The following is a 17,494-nucleotide window of genomic DNA, read 5'->3' on the forward strand; positions in this document are numbered from 1 at the left end:
TGAATTTTTTTAATGAGATCCATATATAAATAAAAGTCAATGATTTTGACAAAAACCTAACCAATAAACAGTAACTAACAACCACTGTCAATAAATATACAATAAACCATCCTAAAAAAGGATATGACAATGATGAATATAATAAACAATGCCTAACAACCACTGTCAATCAATAGACAATAAACCATCTTAAAAACAAAGGATATGCGAATGATGAATATAATAAACAGTACCTAACAATCACTATCAATCAATATACAACAAACAGTGGTCAAATAGAGGCCAAAAGTTACAAAATGGACAAGCGATGAACAAACACAAACTGAAATGAACAAACAGTGGACAAACAGATACCAAAATTTACGGAAATGGCCAACCAATGGACAAACATGAGCCAAAAGTGATAAACAATTGACAGACAGTGACCAAAATAGACAAACAATGGACACTGCATAGGAAAATTCATCCTTCTTCATCAGTATAATGAAAATAACCTCAAAATTACCAAAATTCATCAAATACACTATAAACAACACAGTGAAAATAACCTAACCAAAATTCATCAAATTCATTAAATAACCTAATCAAAATTACCAAAATCCATTAAACACCTTATAGAATCAACCTAAGAGTACCCAACAGCCCAAAACGCATGTTTCTTCATTTTTTATAATTTAGAAAATGGACAGATAATGAACAAACAGAGACGGTAATAGCAAAACCATGAACATGAAACGAAACAATGGACAATAGTGGACAAACATAGAGCATAATTTACAAAATTCTAAGCTAAAATTGAAAAGGAAAAAAAAAAAAAAAAAAAAAAAAAAGAGACCTTGTCATCAGTTGGGAAAGGGAAAAATAAGATCACTTTCGACCTCCCCACCTACCAAACTCCAGAACTCGTCCTTCGCACCCTACCACTCTCCAAATGATAACCTTCACCCCCACCAAGCACAATCGTCCCTCTACCAAACAAATTAGGGCATATTTCAACAGAGTGAGAAGATCGAATAAAGTAGAAACAGGAATCAAAGGTTTGGAGCGACGAGAGAGAGATTGTTTGGAGCGGCAAGGAGAAGAGACATGAATCTAGATCTGTGAAGGGTCTAGAGAAAAACATGCAAGAAGAGTACCACCATAAACGTAGATCTACAAATCTATGAAGGACTAGATCTATAGATCTAAGGATCCATATTTGGTTTCGACGGCGACGGAACTAACGGAGATGAAGAAGCGCAAAACCAGATCTGAAGACAGACAAGTAAAGAGAGAAGGAAGAACATCATTTATCTGAGCATTTTGTTCAATCGGACAAGAAAGGAGACAAAAGAGACAAGGGAAAAGAAATGAGATGTTGTAAATAGTGAAACGACAAAAATCGTGGAATTGGGAATAGTGTTCCTTGAGATTGATTTTAAAGATAATATTGGAACTCTAAAAATAGTTGGAGTCCCAACATGGAATGAGTTATTATAGATAGCCCACTCCACTCTTGACCCAAATAGACCCCTTTGTGTTGCTCTAATGGTTGGTTCCAACATTACCAAATTTAATTTCTTTTTCCAAGCCCCATCGGATCCTAGTTGCGCCGCGCGACCCTGCGACCAGACTGACAAGCCCCCAAAAACTCACAGAAAACCAGAAATGGATATTTGCATCATCGTCTGTTTCTGACAATGAAAATTAAGTATCAAACCTAATTATTAAAAAGAAGGTAATTACCAGATCAGTTTAGAATAAATATTCCAAAGAGAATCGAGAATTTTTATTTTGAATATCTTGACTACTAATTTACTCCAACTGAAAAAAGGGAAAAGGCAAAAATGACTTGGGTGTGGATGGTAACACATAATATTTACATGAACACAGAAGAACAGCATGATCAAAGACTCAAAGTCTCCAAGGAAATTCCTCCTTTTTTGATTCCCAATCATTCAAAAAATTGAACTGTTTGAGAATAATTTGAAGAACAGGGGAATTGAAAATCAAAACCCAGGTTTTGAATTCGTCACAGCGTAGCTTTTACTTCTTGGATAAACCAAATCAGCCTTATCTTCAACGCCATCTTCAAATTCACAAGCAGTATCCTCATCAATCCTACCCATTCCAACACTGCAACTTTTGGGCAGCCCTTTGGACTGTTTTAGCCTCTGTGGATAAAGAATATCGGCATCGATATCTTTAATGTCCAAGCTTCTAACGGAAGCGGCCTTAACAAGCTCTCTGAAATCGTCGGTTTCATTGGATCTGCAAGAGCGAGAGCTGTAGCTTTTGGGCAAGACGGGCAATTGGCCAGATGGGTAGCCATGAGAGACTCTTGGAGCACAATCCATGATGCTTCTTACATAGAAATCCTTGGCCTTGCCTAAAGCTCTGATGGGTAGTGTAACGAATCGGATGAATTTGCTTTGATTTTGCGCTGTTTTGGTCCTCATTTCGAATGCCCACCAAAAGTTCGATGAAATGACTGAAAGAGATTTAGAAGCAGAATCGAATTTCGATCAAAGGATCAAATAAATCAGGTCATGTGAAACGAAAAGAATTAGAATCAAGAGGAAAAAGGGGGAATTGAAAGCACACTGATTTGGAAGGAAATTGGGGAATGGGACAAAGCTGAAAGCGAGCAGGTGGGGGAATTTTGGCGTAAAACGTCGGCCAGAGTTGAAATAATGGTGGAGTTGACTTGTGAAGGTTTCCAACATGTGACTTTTAGATGTTCTTAAACCTTATCCAATTCATCTAGATGAATGAATCATTGCCTTGTCAAAGATAAAGAACGGTAGATTGTAATTCTGAAATTTGAAATTTGAATTGGATTCGGATGAAATTCATCTTAGTCAAATTTTTTAAAACTTAAAAAATGGCTTTTTACGAATTACGAAACCTGTTTTCTGCTTTTTATACTAGAAGGTTTTTGTCACTTTTCTGTTTTCTTCAAGTTTCTTTCCTCTTTGATTTATATATTAAAAAATATTTTGGTCTGCCTCCCAAAAAAAAAAAAAAGTTTTGGTCTTCAGCCTTAATAATTTTCATAAAAATTGTCAATTTTATTTACTTTTCTAATACAATAATGGTAGAAATGAGAATCAAACTTATAATAATAAAATTTTAATATTTTTTTTATAGACGTGATAAAAGTCTATCAGTGATAAAAACCGATAACTGATAGATATTAAAAAAGAAAGGAAGTACAAATAACTTCTCTAATTAAATTTTATAATACTATGTAGGATACAGACTAAATGTTGTAAATGGTAAAATATCCTGACTTAATTGTTACATGTTTATAAGTTTAGGGTATATATATGGGTATGTATAATAGTTGGTTCACGAATTTTACCATGCAAAGATAAAATCTATATAGTATTAAAAATTGGTAAGATTTAAGCCCCATAATTTGATTTGGATAGATTTTTTAAGGATCGATTAAGTATATTTAAAGTTTAGAGATTTAACTAATTGATACAAACTTAGAAGTTCATGGACCTAGACATTTTTGAAAAATTGGAGACCAATTTTAAATAGACACAAATCAAGATTAAGATAGTAAGCATGTAGTTTAACCTTAAAATAAAGGTTAAATTATTTTTAAAAAAACCGTAAGTTATGAAGTTCATTCAATTATACCTATAAACTTTGAAATTTTTCATTTTAATCCTTAAAATTTGAATTTTCTTCAAAACGGCCCTTAAAATTTTTTAGTTCAATTCATGGACAGAAAAAAAAAAAAAAAAAAAAAAAAGGGTTTGTGCTTGCTTATTTATTGACAACATATATGTGTTTAGATTTGTTTAGATAGAAACCTTTTTTTTTTTTTAATCTATAAATTTAATGACAATACTTGTTCTGAAAAGAACCAATTTCTAGATACAAAAACTTTTTAAAAGTTTAGAAATTTTCTGTTGGCAAGCCGCATAGATAGAAATGGTGATACACGTCTTCTAGACGTAAGAGTCAGCTCAACCCAACCACGGCTAATTACCAAACTAGCCGCCCTCCTCAACCTTATGTAATTGCTTCGATTCAATTTCCTAATTACATTCTTATTTTTACTTTCTTTATTCAAATCTTTCTTTTTTGCCAAATCAAAACGCGGGGTTTTCGGCTGCTTATCCAACTTTGATTGGGTTTTTGTACGTATTCCCTTTCCTCCCACTTTTTCTTCTTTTCATTGGGCTAAAATACTTTTTTTTCACACCAAAGACTTTAAATTTTAGAGTGTTTTAATATTTATATTAGTTTACCTTCACTTTTTACTAAATACTTATTTTCGCCTTTAATAATAGTATTTTTAATTAATTTAAAATAATTATAATTAATTAAATTTGATTATTTTTCATCACATTAAAATTAATTTTGAAATTTCATTTCATAGTGATTTTACATTAATTAATAGACAACTAAAAATTAAAAGTGAATATTTAGTGAAAAATTGATGTTAGAAGGTAAATCTTGAAATCTATGGATCAAACTAAAACAAAACTCAACTCTAAGGAGATTTTGGCTCACCAACATGAGTTGAGTCGAGTGGTATAATATAACCAACTCATTGTTTGGCCCACAAATTTCAAATGTTGGTGGAGTTGATTTAGTATATTTTACCAACTCACCATAATTCATCCAAACTCTCCATTTTTCTCATGTTTTCAATGGCTCCACCCATTGGTCACTGTCACATTCTGAAAACTAACTTCAGACTCCGACAACCACTTCCTATGACAACTTCGACGACCAACTCCGGGCACCAACAACCACTTCCAATGACAACTCCAGCGACTAACTCCAGTCTTCGACAACCACCTCTGATGATAATTCTGGCGACAAAATCCGGACTCCGATAACCACCTTCGATGACAGCTCTAGCAACCAACTCCGAACTCCAAAAACCTTCAGACAACCAATCTAGCCCTTGACAACCACATCCAGTGACCCAACTCTGGTGACCACCTTTGCACTGCCAACTCTGATGACCAATTGGCTCCTACAACAAACTTCGATGACCAATTCCGACAACCACCTTCGTAGACTTCAATAACCACCTCCGATTACAAACTCCGATGAAAATCACCTCTGATGATCACCTTTAAGTGAGCAACTCCGACGACCAACTCGAGGCTTCGACAACCACCTTCGACGATAAACTCCAACTAACTTCGGGCTTTGACAGTCACCTCCGACTACAATCTCTAGCGAAAATCATCTTCATGATCAACTTCGACGACCACTTTTGTCCAATCAACTCTGGGATTTGAAAACTACCTTCGATGACAAACTTCGACAACCAACTCAAATACACCTTCATGCGACCAACTTCAGGTTCCGACAACCACCTCTGACTACAAACTCCAGTAAAAATCATCTTCGATAATCAATTTTGACAAGCACTTCTGACTACAATAAGACTGATAACTGTTAAAGTACGTTGTAGGGTTGTTGATTATATAAAAAAATATTATTTGTCTACATTAAGTGCAATATTTATACGTAATGAATTCACATATCAAATGAGTGTTAAGAATATTTAGACGAAAAGTATGTATGTTGTTAAAAAGTATGTAACATATAACGGGAAAAAAATCATAAAATAAAATAAAAAAATCTTGGAACATTTTCCAGCAAAAATTAGTGAAAATAGAGATTTGTTACCTTATAATCCAAATTTAGTGGAAATGAAAGTGAAACTGTTGAACAAATGTGGTGACATTCCATGGATTATTACGATGATGTGGGATATTTGATTAAAAAAAATTAATGATATAGTAAAAATATAGAGCTAGCAATAGGAAGAAGAAAAATAAGAAGATAGATAATGAAATTAATGGAGAAAAATTAGCTAGAATTAAAAGTTCTGATTTCGCTTTAGTTTCTCATTTTATTTAACCATATTTCTACAAGAAATGTAAGGGGTTAATTGTTATTCATTGCCCAAAAAAAGAAAGAAAGAAAGAAAAGTTTTAAAAATTAAAAGAAAAAAATTGTAATTCTTATTTTATTCAAACAAAGATGAATAGAATTATTAAATAAAAAAGTTTAAAACAAAAGTAGTAATCATAAAAACATATTATTTAGAGTTTAAAAAAATGTATTAGATATTCAGACATATAAACTCAACTCTGTTCCCCAAACACAAACATATGAACTCGGACCAAATAACTCTCCATTCCAAATATAGACATATGAACTCCACAAGTATATGAATTTCAGACATCCAACTCAATGTCTTAAACAGTCCCTAAAAGAAAATCGAACATTTTGAAACTTATACACTAAATTGAATAAAAAATGTAAACTTAATGACTAAAAGTGTACATTCTGAAAGCTAAAGATCAAATGATACTGAACCTAAAACCAAATAATCAAAAAAAGAATTTTTTTTCATATTCATTTTTTCCTGTTAAATTACAAATTTAGTCTTTATAGTTTAGAGAAAGTTAGAATTTAGTCTCTATGGTTTATAATTGGAATTTAGTTCTAACTTTCATAAATAATCCCTACTAAGGACTATTTATGAAAGTTTTATCAAACTATATGGATGTCTACGAGGTTTTATCAAATCGTAGATTCTATTTATGATAATTTATCAAAACCTGGGAATTAGATTCTAACTTTCTCAAGGTTATAATGACCAAATTTACAATTTAACCTTTTATTTTAATAGCTATCTGCAAAATTGAAAAATCATCTAAAATTGTTGAATTTCTGGAACGGATTATATATTTATACCCATTACAAAATATATAATGTGAATTATCTCTCCTACCAAAACTGTTTTGGCAGCCAACTTACGGACTATTTGAATCGAGAGAAAAAAGAATATTTTTATTTAAATATATTTTATAAAAATCAACTAAAATATATTTAAAAAGCTAGTTCGAGTGGTTGGCAAACATTTCAAATTTTTCAAAAATAATTTACTTTTTAAATTAAAGATTTGAAAATGTATTTCAAATACACCTTAAAATAAAACAAAAAGACTATTTAGCGTTGGACAAGTTTTGTTTTCAATTAATTGAATATGTGTAATTGTATACATATGTACTTCATCTAATTAACGCATTAAATTAAAACAAAAAGACTATTTAGTGGTGGACAAGTTTTGTTTTCAATTAATTGAATCTGTGTAATTGTATACGTATGTACTTCATCTAATTAACGCATTAAATGCTTAATTAGAATTGTTTACAAAAATAAGGCAGCTTCAAACTATTTGAAAAAATAGGGTTTTTTCTTTATTTTAGGTGTAGATTATGAATTCAAATTGTTTTTACTTTCATATTTTCTAGAAAAAATGGAATTGTTAGTAAGCCACAATATTTAATTGAAAAAAAATCTCAATAAATTCAAGTTGATGAAGTTTATTTATTTATACAAGTATAATAACGTTTATTATTTCTTTTAAATTTTTTATTTAAATTTATTTTGTAAAAAAAACTTTCACTTATATCTAAAATAAAAAAAAAAATTAAATGTAATTTAATTTAAATTTTAATAAACAATTTTAAATTTATAGACAAAAAAAAGGCATTAATTTTATTTAACAAGGCAACCGACTTAACTAACTCAATGAAGAAAAAATGACTATATTTTTGCAAATAGTATAAAAACTACCCACATTTTTAAAATATTTTTTAAACAACGTTAATTAGCATTTAATCTCCATCTATCCTATAATCATTGAATTGAGATCTAACGAGTCCTAATTAATTGATTTGATTACTTAAATGTCTACCAAACTCTAATATAATAGCCCTAGTACAGAATATGTAGCCCATTCAATATTAAAATTCAATTAATTAAATTTTCAATACAATTTATTATTGACGTGATGATAGTTAATATGACTTTAAAACAATTTAAATTATTGGTAGGTGGCAGAGTGGAAAGAGAAGGGATGTGAATATTTAAGTGAAAGATTTTGTTTAACACTTACATGTATTCCTTATTTGAATAAAAGACTTATCTTCAACCACAATAAATATGAATCTACAAAAATTTGCAATGGTCGGTATTTATGCTGTGTATGAATTTTTAAGCTATAAATTGAGTGGCTAGTGACGTGCATAATTGTAATTCTTATTTAATGTGAGAAAGTTATTCATAAAGACGTGATGTGTTGAGTTATGTTGTTCTAGAAAATATCTCGTGAAATTATTATATGGTTTTTTTGAATGAATAATTAGTTTGACTTTGATGAATTGTGTTGACCAATAGACAAGATGAAGAGTAAATAAATCACGGTAAGAACTTGGATTTTTGTAAACAAATTTACATAATTTACTATTTCAAAGATCACCCCACATGATACAAGTAGTGTTGGTTTGCTTCATTTTGATACATGGCTTTCATAGGATGGAGTTACAATGAAATATCAAACTTATTCATTAATTTTGTTCCAATTTTAGTATAAATTAGACATTTTAGTTTATTTTTGGAGAAACCAATAAATTATTGATTTGAATCTTTTTTTTAATTAAAAACTCATTCGAAACCAAATCGAATTGAGAATATTTTAATTATTATTGTACATAGATATTTGTTATTTAAAAAATGACTAACTATTATGGTGCACCTTTAAAGAAACAAAAATGACCCATTTCAAATCTTTAAAAAGAACAATGACACAATTTTAATTTGAAGAAAAACAAAAAGACCGAAAAAAAAAAAAAAAAAAAAAAAAAAAAAAAAAAATCAGATATGAAAATGAAAATGAAATTTTTGAAGAGAAAAAAAAAGGCCTGAAACTGAGAATCAAATCAAATAAAAATAGATTCATTGATTTTTTTTTCCTTTATTAAACATGAGTTTGGCTCACTCCTTTATAAAACAAATTAATTCGTTTTAATTCTTGATTGGTCCCAAAATTGAGAAAATGTAAAGACTAGTTGCATAAATAAAATTTAAGCCTAAAATAATAGAACATGTAGTACAAGGATAAAATAGTTATATGTATAGAACAAAAAATGGTAAAAGACTAAAAAACTCACGCCTAGCCACCATTTTGCGTGCTGCTTCCCGGTTTTCTCAAATTGAATAAGTGATAACTTTTAATTTGAGAAGTGTGCTATTGGTGGTTATCACCGATAGCTGTGATTAGTAGCTATCACTGATAACTGCTATTAGTGATAACTTTTCTATTTGAGAAGTGTATTATTAATTGTTATCTCTGGTAGCTACAACCAGTTGCTCTGCTATTAGTGATAACTTTCAATTTAAGAAATGTGCTATCAACTACTATGACTAATAACTGCTATCAGTTGTTATAAGTGATATTGCTCTCGGTGAATATCACTGATAGCTGCTATTAGTGATAGTAACTGATAACTGCTATCAGTGATAGCTTTTAACTCGAGAAATGTGCTATCAGTTACTATCATTGATAAGTGTTATTAGTGATGCTGCTATAGTTATAACTTCCAATTTGAGAAATGGGCTATCAGTTGCTATCACTGATATATTTCTATCAATAATAGCCAAATATTGACTATTGATGATATGTTTCTATCAATTGTAATGTTTTTATACTTTTTGTTTTTTGGATTTGATATCATGTTATACTTGTTTGTTAATAATCGGGGTATTTTTTATTAATTTGTCGATTCATGTAGTGTGTTTGTACGTCATTATTGATGCATATAGATATAGAATGATATCCTTCTACATTGATAGTCACAAAGGATATCATTGATAGCTATTGTCGGTGATATCTTTCTATTGCTATCAACGAAAAGGATATCACTGATAGTATTTATGTATCATGTAGTGTAGTATTTGAGACGAAATGACTCATCGAGATTGTTTAGTTGTGCGTAAAAGTTTCCATTGATAGCATGATATCATAGTATCACTGATAACATGCTATTCATCATAACATGTTATCAGTGATACTGCTGATAGACTTCATAATCTTAAAGTCCTATAAAGAGGGAGAAAAAAAAACTAATGACCTATTTGATAACATTATCATTTAAAAAAAACTAATGACCTATTTGATAACATTATCATTTCTCACTGTTTGATAAATAAACTTGTTTAATAACTATTATCATTTCTTATTTCAAACTTTTAATGAATGTTTCTAAATGGTGCATAACGACTAAAAAAGAAGCTTTTTTTCAAATTCGTTTTCATTTGCTATTTATATTTAACGTTTCTTTGTAATAATCAAACTTGATGATTTGCTCATTGGCGTTAAATCACTTATGAGTTAGGTACTTTAAAGGTTTGAAACTTAATCTCATATATTTTTTTTTTTAATGAGTGATGTGTTTGGAGAGATGAGGAGATTGAGGAGATGGAAGCAAAAATCGGAGAAAATGAAGGAAAAAAATAAACCGAAAAAAGAAAAGAAAATAAAAAAAAATGGAGAAAGGAAATAAAATAAAAAAATAAAAAATGGGAAAAATAAAATAAAATAAAAAAAGGAGAAAATGAAAGAAAATGAATTTTAAAAAATAATAATAAAGGCAAGAATGGCAAGAAAAAATCAACAAGGGCAAAATTAAAAATTAGAAAAAATTTAAAAAAGTTGAGTCCATATTTGCAGGGTACCATATTTTAAGATTTTTCCATTATGTTCTATCCATTACAAATATAAAAAAAACCTAATCAATCTGTGTCTAGGCCCAAATGTAAAAGGCTCATAGAAGAATTCAAGTGGGCCTAAAGGAGGCCCAATTAAATGGCAAAGCAAAGGCATGCAGACGTCACGCTGGAATGAGGATAAGATGAAGCAGCCAACGCATCAATAAGATTTTGAAAATCAAACACATGAATAAGAATAATTATATTAAAAAAATATAGTTTATGAAAAGGAGATGAGATCTGTCATCTGAGTTGTGAGGAGGGGAATGGGAATGGGAATGGGGAAGCGGCAGTGAGGGGGATCAATCAGAGGGGGTGGTGGACCCCACCAGAGCGTGGCTTTGTAAAGAGTGCCAGCTCAGCAGGTTTGACTGATACTGAGATCTAGAAGACCGGTTTTTTTTTTCTTTTTTTCTTTTTTTCCTTTTAAAATTTTAATTTAATTTAATTTTAGTTTATTTATATGCATCGTTTAGCAAATCCAAAATCCCGGTCTTCTCTCTTTGCTTTGACTACTTTGCCCATTTTTCATTTTGCTTTTTCTATGTCATCCTCCCCCTCGTACAACTCCAACTCCCGCTTTTCCATCCATCTACTGACACGTGTCCCTCCCAACACCGTGCCCACATCCATCTCTCTTTTGTTTTTTCCATATTTCTCTACTTTCCATCTCATCCACTCTCTTATTTCCTCCTTTCCCAAAGGTGCTCCATTTTTTCCCCTTTTCTTTTGGACCTTCAATTTGACCTAATTACATTATTTCTGGCTTTTAAATTCTACTTTAAGAAGAGCTATTTAGTTTGTAATGTACAAAAGTATTCTTCTTTAATTACTTTCCTTACTCAATTGGGTTGAGATATAAAATTCATTTGCATTGAAGATTTCACTTTGAATAAATGGAGAAACCTCAATTGTTCTTCATTTTGAGATAGAAATTAGAATTCATAATTCTATAAAAATTTATATTAAATCAACATTTGACCAAAAAGTTTAAATTAATAGATGAAGATAAATTTAATACACCTGATTGTTTATTATGATATTATCTAAATACTTATTAACTCAAAAAATTTAAATTTTTCAATGAAGATAAATTTAATATTATATCATCTAATAAGAATACATATCAATACCAATTAACTTAAACTAGAAAAGAAGAATTATTGAAGAGGTGGGTGGATGGATTTGGATTTGTGGTGCGGTGTGGCATTGCCAGCACAAATGTAGAAATTAAGGCTTAATTAGTCAATAATAATCAAAGACCCTACCACAAAGCCAAGCAAAAGTTTCTTGGACTAATAATATGCTTTTGGTGCAGAGAGAAGAGTGAACTGCACGTGTGGTGCACGGTCCTTGTGCAGTAAAACAACCTGTTATATCCAGTAATATCCATTTCCCCTTATTTTATATTAATTTTTCCATCTCTCTAAAGACCAAGATGGGACTTGGGAGGGACAGTGTGTGAACAGTATAGAAGATAAACAAATCTCTCTTTCCCTTGCCTTGCTTTCTCCTTCTTCTTCTTCCTTCTCTGCTGGGTTGGATTTTTTGGGTGAGTGGTTATGGCTTGGCAAATGGCAAGGTTTCCTTTTTGGATGTGGGTCATAATTTTCTGATCTGGGGTTTGATTATTATATCTCCCTTTTTGAGAGCTTGAAGAGGAAGCTTTGGAATTGGGGAAGCAAAAATCTCGTAGCCTTCATCTTTTGTTTTGGTGATGATGATGATGATTGATAGTGTAATGAAGAAGAAGGAGATATCCTTTTGACCAGAGAAGAAAAGAAGAAAAAGATCAGATAAAAGTAAGAATTTAAAAGAAAAGAAAAGAAAAGAAAAGCAACAAAGTGAGCAAACATTGCTGCCTGTGATTGTCAATGAGAGCGACAGTGTAGTGTAGGAAGGCGAAAGCAAAAAAAGAAAAAGAGAAACAAACAACAAACACCTCTCCTCTCTTCTCTCTGTTTTCTCTTCCTCACTTTTTCTTCCTTTTCCTTCCCACACGTTCCTCTGGTCTCTCCCCTGTTCAACTTTGCTTTGTTTTTTATACGATTTTAATCTCTTCATTTATCAGATTCAGATTCATCTTCAGTTTTCCCAAAAGGGTTTTGCCAAAATGCCGATGTACCAGCCTGCTACTTGGAGAGAAGGGGATCCCAAGCTCGTCGTCGGCTGCGGTGCGCAGATTCTAGATCTGGAAACTGTGGTCAAAGATGGGATTCTCGGTGGAGGCGGGGGTATAATTTGCGGCGGTGGTGAGAAATTGGATCTGAAGGACATGATTGAGGAGTTGGAATCGTCCATAGAGGTTCCATCGGTGTTCATTTGCCCAATCTCGCTCGAACCCATGCAAGATCCAGTGACCCTCTGTTCCGGGCAGACCTACGAGCGGTCCAACATTCTGAAATGGTTCTCTTTAGGGCATTTAACTTGTCCCACCACAATGCAAGAGCTTTGGGATGATTCCGTCACACCGAATCGGACCCTTCACCAGTTGATTCACACCTGGTTTTCGCAAAAGTACTTGGCATTGAAGAAGAGATCAGAGGATGTGCAGGGGAGAGTTTTAGAGCTTTTGGATTCGTTGAAGAAGGTCAAGGGTCAAGCTAGGGTTCAGTCCCTCAAAGATCTCCGACATGTCGTCACCACCCATTCCTCCGCCAAGAAGATGGTGGTCGACAACGGCGGTGTCGCTCTAATCTCCTCTCTTTTGGGTTCTTTCACCTCTCACGCAGTTGGGTCCGAAGCCGTGGGGATCCTCGTAAATTTGGATCTCGATTCAGAGTTGAAGAAGAATCTGATTCAACCCACAAGAATTTCCCTAATTGCAGATATTTTAAACGAAGGGTCCATCGAAACCAAGATTAATTGCACAAAATTCATCAAGATGTTGATTGTGGGTGAGGATTTAAGAACAGAGAACGTTTCTAGTTTAAGTCTCCTCGTCGGATTGTTGAGAATGGTGAAGGATCAGAGACACCCAAATGGTGTAACCGCCGGACTCAGTTTACTCCGAACGCTCTGTTCAAACGAACCAATCAGGAAGCAACTCGTTAGTATCGGCGCCGTCGCAAAACTCGGCGGCACCCTCTCAAACTTAAACACCGATTGCTTGGAATCGGCGCTTTATATTCTCGACGTTTTGTCATCCCTTCCAGAGGGGAGATTAGCGTTGAAGAACTGTGAAGATACGATTAGGAATTTGGTGAAATTGTTGATGAAAGTATCAGAGATTTGTACTCAATTTGCGTTATCGATTTTATGGGCGGTGTTCAAGCTAGCGCCAGAGGAATGTTCGGTGCTTGCGGTGGAGGCTGGATTAGCGGCGAAATTGCTGCTTGTAATCCAAAGTGGGTGCAATCCAGAGCTTAAACAGAGATCTGCAGAGCTATTGAAATTGTGTAGTCTAAATTACCCAGATTCTATCTTCATTTCTAAATGTAAGCTTACAAGAACTATACAATAAAAGATAGCTTGTCAAAATTGTTCATACACCCCTTTTTTTTCCTTTTAATTTTTGGTTTATTATGCATAATTTGATTCTTCAAATAGTCTTTGTGAATGTGAATGAATGCGAGAAGCAAATTTTGATTCCCATGTTTCTGTTATCTTTTTTCTTCTCTTCTTCAATTGAATTGACATGGACCGATGACCGGAATATTCTTTTCCGGAATTCCGGTGACTGTAAATTCATGGTTCGGGGAAAGGCAGCTCAGAGAAATATAAAAATAAAGTTTTGTTTTTTGTTTTGTTTTGTTTTTTTTTTTTTTGGTGGTCAAAGAATCCTGGACAACAGCCAAGCTTCATAATTGATAGACTATACTTTGACTGAGTTTGGGCAGAGAGAGAGAGAGAGAGAGAGAGAGGAAAGTGTTACAAAAGCAAAACCAAGACTCAAATGAGCAGTCACAATAAAACTGTATTTTTTTAGTGTAAAAAAATTACTTTTTAAAAAAGCAAAATTTTTCTTTTTTGGGACCAATTTCTTTGAAAAATTGTTCGTGCAAATTGAGTTAAATTGCTATGGTAGTCTCCAAAATTTTAATGACTTTCAGTTATAAATATCATTGGCCATAATTATAGATTAGATGGAAATTTGGTTTACAATATACTTGTCTATGATATGTCCTATCTAATTTTTGTAGGAGTGAACAAATAATTGAACCTTAAAAGCATAAAACAGAAGAAGACAACAATGGTGGGGACTAAAAAATTGAAAAGAAAGGAAAGGGTAAAGGAGGAAAAAAGAAAAAGGGGGGGAATCATAGAATGAGAGTGAGAGAATTCATGAACAATTGTTGGTGGCTGGGCAAGGTTTGGTTTGATTGACTAATGAAGGTTCAACTACCACTTTAAAAGAAACCACATTGGAGGGTATGAAATGCAGTTGGGCAAATTTTGAATTTTTGGTCTAGTTTTCTCATCTGGTCCAACTTTATAGTAGGAAAATTTTTATTTAATGACTCTGCTACCTGTTTAATAAGTAATTCAAAATTTTGCATCTTTTAATAAATATTAGGAAAAAAAAAAAGGGCTTTTCTAGTCTCGAAAGTTTTTGAAGAATATAGTTTTTACTTCTCAAGTTTTAGATAACACGTGGATATGGTTCATGAATTTTTAAAATTAGAATAAATTTCAAATATTTTTAAGTTTTTTTTTTTAATAAATAATTATGAAACATTTTAATTAAAAATAATTTTTGAAGAAATGAAAGAATTTTTAGGAAAATTATTTTAAATAAAAAAACTGCTAAAAATATTTTTAAATATTGTAAAATATTACAGCCTATCAGTGATAGAAGATAGTAGTAGTCTATTAGTATCAATGATATTTTACTATATTTATAAATATTTTATCATTTTATTATATTTGAAAATAGTCCTAATTTTCAACTTATTCTTCAAAATTTGTGTATTAAACAAATGCATTTGGATCATTTAAAGACTAAACATAATCTTTTTAATTGTTTGAAAACTAAAAATTTACATTTAAAAAAGAAAGAGTGACATATAGCAATAAAGTCTAAAATATTAGCTAATATAATATAATGTAAAAGAATTTGGAGATATAGTAAAATTTAGATCTAACTCTTAGAGTGATTAATCATGTCATTGTTAGAAGTCTGTCTACGATAATCTATCACTAAATTTTGTTATATTTATAATTTTTTTCAATTATTTCTATACATTTAATTATTATTCCTAAAAGTGTAAGGTCGGATATATACATTTTTCAAAACTCGATAACTAAAGTAATTCCTCTGAATATCGAATATAAATCTTATATGCATTTATTAATTCCTAGTAAGTTCTTCAAACCATACCATTATTGATTGTCTCAATTCTCATTTTTCTTTGATCTTATCTCTCTCTTCACCATATTCAATTTGAATAAATAACCCCATTCATTTGTGTCTTGTTTCCTTGTGTTTTTAACTTGTTACCTTGTTTTCTTCTCTTTCTTCATTATACCCAAACTGAACTGCCCTCTGCTTCTGCCTCTGCCTCTGCCTCTGCCTCTGCCTCTGCCTGTTGTGGCTGCACGGCACTCTGTTTTCTATATATATATTTTTTTATTTTGAACATTTAATTTCAAATAATCTCAAATTGAATAATGGTTTTGAAAAGTGTGTGTATCTGTTTTACAATTTTATTCTTGATTAATGTGCTTTTGACCGAGTGTTTGCCACGTGAACACCTCGACTTTCAGCATTAAAAAAAAAAAAAAAAAGTGAAATTATTTTCGGATTTAAAATTTTTGTTTCCTTTTTACCAGCACGGACTTTGGGGAAATTAATAAATTAACCCTTGGATATTGTTATAATTACAGTCACGTGCAGAGCAAGTGCAAAATGGGGTTGGGTAATTATCAGACACGAGTACTTTACTCGTGACCCACCCAAATGCCACCTTCTCCCAAATCATGTGTTCTTCTACCAAATCCATCATTTTTTTTTTCATCGTAATAATAATTTATTCCTCTTTTATTTATTTTTATATTGTAAAAAAAAAATGGTTTTTAACTCTGCTGATTAGAATCTCCGTATTATAATTGTTGTAACCAAATAGCCAGCTTAAAGCGTAGGCAAATGTGCTTTAACGAGTTCTTCAATTTTCTTTTTTTAAAATGTGTTTTCACGAGATATTATTCACTTTAGCGCCTCCAATTGTCTTGGATTGTTTATTTTTAAAATATCATGTTCATATGTGATATGTTTCTGTATCTGATGACTGAAAACTCAATTTTGTTTCATATATAAGTTTTTTTATTGCTTGTTTGGTTACATTTATATCAAAATTTTCATTTTTACTTTTGAAATTAAAATCTTAAGTTTGTTTCAAAAAGTGTCATTCAACTTTGACATTATTTCAAGTTATATATTTTCATTTACAAGAAAAAGATGAAAAAGGACTTAAAAATCGAAAATTAAGATTGTTGTTACCTTTTATTTTATCTAAAAAATTTACCTATTTCATTATTACACAAGATTTAATTGTAAACGATATTTTCAATTTTTACATATTCGTTGTTGCATTAATTTTATTTTAGATAAAATTTGCAATGATATTTTTTTTAACAAATTTTGAATGATTGATAGTAAAATAAAACTTTTCAAGATCTCACTAGAAGCATATTCCAAATTTATCATATTTTTATTAAATGAAATAGAGAAACAAAAATTAAGATGAATTATATAATCACGACCCGTTTAAGTTATAAGTGAGTGAAGCGATCATTTAAAGTCTCCATTATATATATATATATTAGTAATTATTTAATTTTAATGAAATTAAATTAAATTAAAAATATAAAATAATATACTTATTATTTTTCATAATTTTTTTTTTATAATATTAAAAATACATATTACTAAAAAAATGAAAAATTATTTCAAATACTAAAACTGTTGAAA

The 17,494-nt window shown here is 31.1% G+C and overlaps 1 protein-coding gene and 1 pseudogene across 2 annotated transcripts; one reads left to right on the plus strand and one right to left on the minus strand.

Moving 5' to 3' along the window:
• Positions 1–1,733: 1,733 nt before the first annotated feature.
• Positions 1,734–2,653, minus strand: LOC120075388 (Uncharacterized conserved protein UCP031279). The gene has a single exon (XM_039028734.2). The coding sequence runs from the start codon at positions 2,436–2,438 to the stop codon at positions 1,989–1,991; it is 450 nt and encodes a 149-aa protein (XP_038884662.1). The 5' UTR covers positions 2,439–2,653; the 3' UTR covers positions 1,734–1,988.
• An 8,434-nt stretch (positions 2,654–11,087) lies between these two features.
• On the plus strand, positions 11,088–14,073 carry LOC120075387 (U-box domain-containing protein 31 pseudogene; annotated as a pseudogene). The gene has a single exon (XR_016529428.1). The product of XR_016529428.1 is annotated as a U-box domain-containing protein 31 pseudogene (transcript).
• The last annotated feature ends 3,421 nt before the right edge of the window (positions 14,074–17,494 follow it).

This window comes from Benincasa hispida, chromosome 4 (assembly GCF_027475165.1).
Source record: "Benincasa hispida cultivar pf3 chromosome 4, pf3_genome.v1.1, whole genome shotgun sequence".
In the NCBI taxonomy this organism is placed as follows: Eukaryota; Viridiplantae; Streptophyta; class Magnoliopsida; order Cucurbitales; family Cucurbitaceae; genus Benincasa; species Benincasa hispida.

What these genes read in the sequence shown, in the direction of transcription:
- LOC120075388 (XM_039028734.2), bottom strand. Translation starts at nt 2,438, where the DNA reads ATGAGGACCAAAACAGCGCAAAATCAAAGCAAATTCATCCGATTCGTT.